Source organism: Physella acuta, unplaced genomic scaffold (genome assembly GCF_028476545.2).
Source record: "Physella acuta isolate Inbredline_101_S28 unplaced genomic scaffold, ASM2847654v3 ptg000009l, whole genome shotgun sequence".
Classification (NCBI taxonomy): domain Eukaryota; kingdom Metazoa; phylum Mollusca; class Gastropoda; family Physidae; genus Physella; species Physella acuta.
The window spans coordinates 141,467-147,835 of NW_026731529.1; the positions used below are offsets into that span (position 1 = coordinate 141,467).

Consider the following 6,369-nt stretch of genomic DNA (forward strand, 5'->3'; position numbering starts at 1 on the left):
CTTCTGAAAATTCAAGCGCTCCCAAAGCAAAATGTCTGGGGGAAAAAACATACCCTTATAATACCCCTCGTAACATTTCTAGGTCTATCTTCCCTCCCCTCCCTTCCCGCAAATAAAAACACTATAAAACGTGATTTTTCAGGAAATTTGCTTGTTAACTTCTACACTTGACACATTTGTAAACACGTAAGGTTGTCCACACAAGATGTCAGGCTTCTTTCCACCCTAAGGTTGCGTCACACTTAATAACAAAATTATATAGTTATGGATGTTTGCCTGCACTGTTCGTGTTGACATCTTCGCTAATTACAATTTTATAAGCTTACTTGCCAGTCAAGGAAGCCCCTAGGAAAATTTTGTCCGTCCTCACCGCCCCCCCCCCCCCCCCCGAAATATTCAAGCCCTCCCCTCCCCCGGTAAAAAAAAAGTCTGAAAGAAACACCGTTCGTATGTAAAATTTAGAAAAAAAGAAACAAAAAAGCCGATTTAAAAAAAATTATAATTCTAACCGATAAAAACAAATGATCAACAACCCCTCCATCCCCTTGGTGTTACGAATAAAAATGGTGTGGTCCTTTGCTATGTTTGACCTATACGTACTGTTAGTAATGTTAGGCTCAGCACCCATGATCCACAGATGTAGACATAAGGGAAATGCAACTCCCATGACCTTGAATTTGCTCAAAGGTGGCGCTGTTGGATTAATGTCCAACACCCATTGGTTAGTTGCTTCTCATAAGCAAAACATTCCTGCTTGGGCTTACCAGGGTACTGTTTTCCTGTTTTGTCTAATTTTGTGTCCTGTTTTGTGAGTATTGTAAGCTTTTACCATATTTTACTGAGTTGGTTTTATTTTACGCATATAATTAGAGCTATATATTATAGGTTTCATGCGTACATCTATAGGGAAATCCCTTCCAATCTTGGGTTGTTTCTCGAATTTTGTCCTGTCATGGCGGACTGTTCTATTTTTGTCATCTGCGCAGTCTTTGTTGTGACTATTCACTGTTCTGGGTTAACCACTTTTTAACAGACTGATTTTTATGCTAATCTTAATGTTATAATACAGGGTGTGTTCAGATCTGAGAATATTCGCGATACTTTGTGTATAAATCAACAGTGCTTTTTCATATTGGATTTATATTGGTAAATTTATGTAGTTTTTGTAGCCTAATTAAAATTGGCTGCTGAACTGTTCGTAGTAAAGTATAAAAATGTTTTTATTTAAAGGTTTAAAGTTTAAAGTTTAAACTACTGGGAGAATACAGTCAGATCTACCCTATAAAAAATTTGCCGGCCCCCAATACTACGGTTTACTTAAGAACTAAAGTCTAGTGTATAAATTTCTCTAGAATAGATCAATAGGCCTAAATTCTTTCTTTTGTGGATCCTGCTACAGTTCATAACGACATGGTCTCAAAATACTGAAAATAGTCACAACTCACGTGTGCATACCATCCAGTCACCTTTAGTTTAGCACTCCCAAAACTATGCCCACACAGTACACTACACAGACTAGAGTCACTAGATGATTAGATTTAGACTCTCTTGATTATACACATCACATTTTAGTGGAATTCATCCAGTAGTAATGTACATGGATAACAGGGTACATATAATTCAAATAATGAATTTGCCTATCATCTATTAATACTATTTCTATCATGAGTATTTTTATAAATCTAGAATCTAAATAATTTATAACATTGGTTAGGCCTATTACTCTTAGTATTAGATTTGTCCTAGATTCTATGCCTAGCCGAGCTAGCTAGATCTATCTTTATTTATTGATCCTAACACTACCAACATTTGTTTTTTTTTACTTCTGCCTTCCAAATAACTCAGTGAGTTAAATATGTTTAATCATCCCAGATACCCATTATTTCTATTGTAAATATGTTTATCCTAACTGATATGATACAGTATTTTGATTGCTTTACATTTTATAGTACCTCATTTTAATGTTCAAAATGTTTTTTGTTTTGTTTTCAGCATTCTTTGGTTTTGGTCATGCTAATTTAACAACTGAATGGGCCTCATGTCCCCTCCACCGCCTTCATGATAGTCTTTAAGGGCCAGCTCTTACCTTGTGGAAAAGTGAGCGGCTGTGAAGGAATCCATCTAGGCTCAGCGCCCCGAACATCAGCTACGGTGGCTAACTTGGGCATTGAAAGTTTAGCATTGGACGAACTAGGGACTGGACAGTTTAGTCAGATTTTGTTCAAGAACTATCCTCCGTCTATAAGTCGTTATCAGTTAATAACTATAGATAGTTCATTTTTTAAAAATTTGGGCCTTATAGGAACTTCAGCGTTGGGACAGTTTTTAGTGTATTCTTTCTCTGACAGTGTCTCCTCAGTGAGATGAAACCAGAGATAGATGCGGCAGCGGAATTCCTGTCACGGATTTTCCTTGCACATGACAATATTACCAAAGAAAAGGTGGGAGAGTTCAAGCAACATCTGTCGACCCTATTGGAGGAAAGATTTAGGAATCATTGGCATGAAACTTGCCCAACCAAAGGCCAAGCATATCGTTGTATCCGTGTTTGCCCTGAGGAACCCCTTGATCCAATTTTAGAAAAGGTTTGCTTTGAAGTGGGAATAAATCCAGGAGACTTTAACCTTCCATTTGAGCTAACATTATGGGTGGACCCTACAGAAGTGGTTTGCAAGTAAGTGTTTGTTTGATATAGCATTACATGAGAAATATGTGTAGTTATTTATATTAAATATTTCTTCATGCACTTATCAACTTTTTTTTAAAATATGGCTGAAAATTTTGCACTATCTAAAAATTATTTTATTCTGTAGATTTGGAGATCTTAAGTGCTCTTACCATACAGTTGCAAAGAAGGACCATTCATCTGGGAATCTGGACAATCAAGCACAGAATTTGGACATTGATGATCTTGTGGAAAATGCTCGAGACTTGTACCTCAAGAAGCAGACGGTGATAAACCACCCGGTGCACTCGACTGAAATGCATATCACCAATCCTTACTCAGATGGCACTTCCAATGGTATTAGCACGGCTATTAGGATCAATGGAACGATGCATTATGCATCAGGATCTCCTCCCCCAGGGTATGATGGTTCACCTCGTGGCAAAGGCAAGCCAGCACACTCAATTCATCACAAACGTGGAGGCGGTTTCCATTACTATGGGAAAAGTTCTGGTGGGAAAGGCACCTACATTTCGAATGGCACGATAAATTCCGCTGGCTCTCATGTTACATCAGCGCACCATATCTACCCGCACCATCGCAACCATAACCACCATCACCCTCATAATCACCATCACCATGGCAGCAGCGGGCAGAATGCCACGGCGCCCTACAGCAATGGTTACCTGAATGGTTATGGAGATGAAAATGGCTATGGTTATGACCAGCGCTCAGTTTCACCAACCAAGATGATGAATATTGGTACACTGCCAGCAATAAGCAGCGCAGGTGGCCCCGGGCAGATATCTCAGAGCTCCCCAACTCCTGAGCAGATACAGCAGCAGATGCAACACCCGCCCCCAATGCCTCCTCCACCACCAATCCCACCCCACCTCCACCAAGCCTTCAGCCATGCCCCTACTGATACCACTACCCTGCCCCCTCCTCCACCACAGCAACCACCCCCATCCTCCTCTGCAACCACAATAGATACAACTTCCAGTAACAGCAACATCAACAGCAATGGTGCCGGTAGCGGGAAACCAAGCAGCAATGGCAGCAACTCAAAGTTCCAGAGCACTCGAGGTATAGTTAGCTCGAGAAACAAACAGTCCAGTCCTGTGAAGGTCACGAAGTGAAATCTCACTGACTTGGTGAGCGTAGCTTCCTCTTTCACGTCATCCTTTCCACTCCCAATATCCTGTATATAACTGTTTTTAAGGCTGTAGGTGCTATTTCCTTTGGACTAGAGATTGGCAGATTTGTGCAGACTGACATGGTGAAGGCTTATTCAAAGATAATAGAGCATACAGCCATCTTTTCTTTTACTTGTTCAAATTATTATTAGAAATTACTGCCTACTAAGTGGATGAATGTTCGCCTTACATTGCTTTCTCAACAGAATTGTAAAATTCCTTTATTGACCCTCTTGGTGTTAAATGAAAATGCATAAAGAGATTGCCCTTGTTAAAATGATATAAATTGTGAAATGACAAAGTAAAATGAGTTTTTGTCTTTTTCTTTAAGCTCAATTTCCAAAAATTCAGTTTACTTTTAGCAACGCTTTTGTTGCTTTTTAATTCTAAGTTCTCTTACATACTTTTAATTTTTTTTTTGTAGTTTGGGATTTTATTTTTGGTTTTAAAGTGGATTTTAAAGTCTTTAGTAGTGGAAGGGTATGTTTTCAATCAATTTGTTTTGGCACTTTGAATGAATTTGGTTTTGAGATCTTTAAAAATTTCATAATTCAGATTACAATTTTAAAATTGGTTATTCATAATGAATTTTAATTTTTGGGATTTTATTGTTTTGTCCTTACATCATGACTAAAAGGGTGCATTAAATTTAAAAAATATCTTTTGGTATTTTCTTTTAGTAATTTCTCTTTATTCATTTATATGGTCATTTTTAAAAACATTTTACTATTTTATGAGTTTTTTAACTTGTCTTTGGTACTTGAACAAGAGCTATCTTCAATATTGCTATTTTAATTTTAAAAGTTTGTAATGTAAAAAAAAATGTAACATTTTATTATATCAGAAAAAGAGCTTTGGACACTTTTAAAATTACCTCAAATTTTTATCTAAATTTTGGTATAGAATGTATTTTTCTGTTTCTATGTGCTGGGTTTTTTCATGCATTTTAAAAAAAACATTTGTGTTGTAACGATCACTGCGGAGCTATTGTCTCAAATTATCATTGTGCTTAGATATACTTGGAAAGATTTGTTATAACTCGTTCAACATTAGGCTTAATTCTTTGCTTAACCTCTGCATTTCCTGGATGGAATTTTCACATTATTTTAATTTTTTTTGTTGTAGTTGCTGTATTATCTGGTCCAAATTTCACTTCTGGCTTTTACTCCAATGGTACTCCTAAACTGTCGGTTCAGTTGTTATAATGTATGGTATTTTTTTTTCTTGCTGCTAATGTAACAGTGAACACTTTATTAACCTACACCTCCTCGCCTTATCTTTGGGATTAACTAGTACTGCTGATAACAGTTAGGACCATTTTGTTACTTTTTTTTTAAAAGCTGACAATACATAGACTTTATTTTTCGGAACCTAAGATCCACTTCAAGAATTGTATTGCTAAGGTGAAATATATTTAACCCTTTTAATCTTGCTGCCCGCTTTTTGAAATTCATTCGGATATTCAACATTTAATTGAATAGTTATTGTGCTTAAGTATGTTTTTTTTTTAATTCGTTACTGGTGTATAAGTAATCTTGTTAATATAGTATTCCCCAGATTTAGAGTTTATAAAAAGATTTAAATTTTCTTTTTTTGTATTAAATAAAACTGTATTTTTGTGTGTAGATCTGCTGACCTGGAGAAATAAGCACAATAATGAAAATAATTCAGCTTTTGTGCATATTTAAAAATGAACTGTGCTTATGAGTTAATCAGTCTTAACAAGAAAATGGTGCTTTCATGTGTATATATAATTGCTTTGTTTTATGGAGAGGACAATAAGTATCTTTGTAATCCTGTTGTGTCAATATTTGACATTTTGTTTTTTTAATTTTTGAGTTGGAATGTGTGCCATTGTCTTTAATTAGTTTTATTGAGTTAACCTTGGAGCTTTTCTGTGGCTTGCTGTTATGTTGATGTGTTGCTTTTTTAAAATAATGTTTTGGTTGGTTGTGTTTGAGATGTTATAGGTACCATCAACAGAAATCTGTCCAGCACAATGTGATGTCTTTTTGTTGATAATGTACAAGACCAATTTCATTCACACTGTGTACATAGCCCAAAATCTAGAATATTGTCATTATTTTTAAAAAAATAGTATAGTTAAGTTAACCATTAATGTCCCGTAACGCCCGCTGCCGCCCGACACCGTTAATGTCCCGTAACGCCCGCTGCCGCCCGCTTACAATAAGCATAGAAAAATTAAATTTGTTTCATTAAAATTTGGCCTACAAATCCTAATTTTTAACTAAACAGGAAGTCGGATGGTTTCAGCATCCTTTTCCGGTCTTGTAATTTCAATGGCGCTTTTGAAAGAAAAAATAATAGTTTCTTTCTATCTCGAAATTTTCGACTCATCTGTCGTATTTTTAGTAGATTTAATATTAAAAATAAAAAAAATTAATGCCTCTAAACGTATCTAGGCATGTAGTTTATGAATTATATATGTTAAACATAACCAAATTGATATTTAACTGTTAAATTCGATGCATAGTTGTTAAGACAAAA

At 35.9% G+C, this 6,369-nt stretch overlaps 1 protein-coding gene across 3 annotated transcripts; it reads left to right on the forward strand.

Annotated features, from left to right (window-relative positions):
• The first annotated feature begins 695 nt into the window (after positions 1 to 695).
• Positions 696 to 4,333, forward strand: LOC131929516 (BTG family protein). Of its 3 annotated transcripts, none has more exons than XM_059285959.1 (3): positions 696 to 768; positions 1,993 to 2,674; positions 2,814 to 4,333. In XM_059285959.1, the coding sequence occupies exons 2-3, from the start codon at positions 2,364 to 2,366 to the stop codon at positions 3,802 to 3,804; spliced, it is 1,302 nt and encodes a 433-aa protein (XP_059141942.1). In that variant the 5' UTR covers positions 696 to 768; positions 1,993 to 2,363; the 3' UTR covers positions 3,805 to 4,333. The 3 variants fall into 3 exon arrangements, with proteins under 3 accessions (XP_059141942.1, XP_059141868.1, XP_059141785.1); XM_059285885.1 differs by having other exon boundaries at positions 726 to 808; XM_059285802.1 differs by having other exon boundaries at positions 741 to 817.
• The last annotated feature ends 2,036 nt before the right edge of the window (positions 4,334 to 6,369 follow it).

Bases quoted from the DNA above. Each gene is read 5' to 3' on its own strand.
- LOC131929516 (XM_059285959.1), top strand. From the start codon at position 2,364: ATGAAACCAGAGATAGATGCGGCAGCGGAATTCCTGTCACGGATTTTC. The intron at 2,675-2,813 runs GTAAGTGTTTGT...TTTATTCTGTAG, and splicing joins CCTACAGAAGTGGTTTGCAA to ATTTGGAGATCTTAAGTGCT.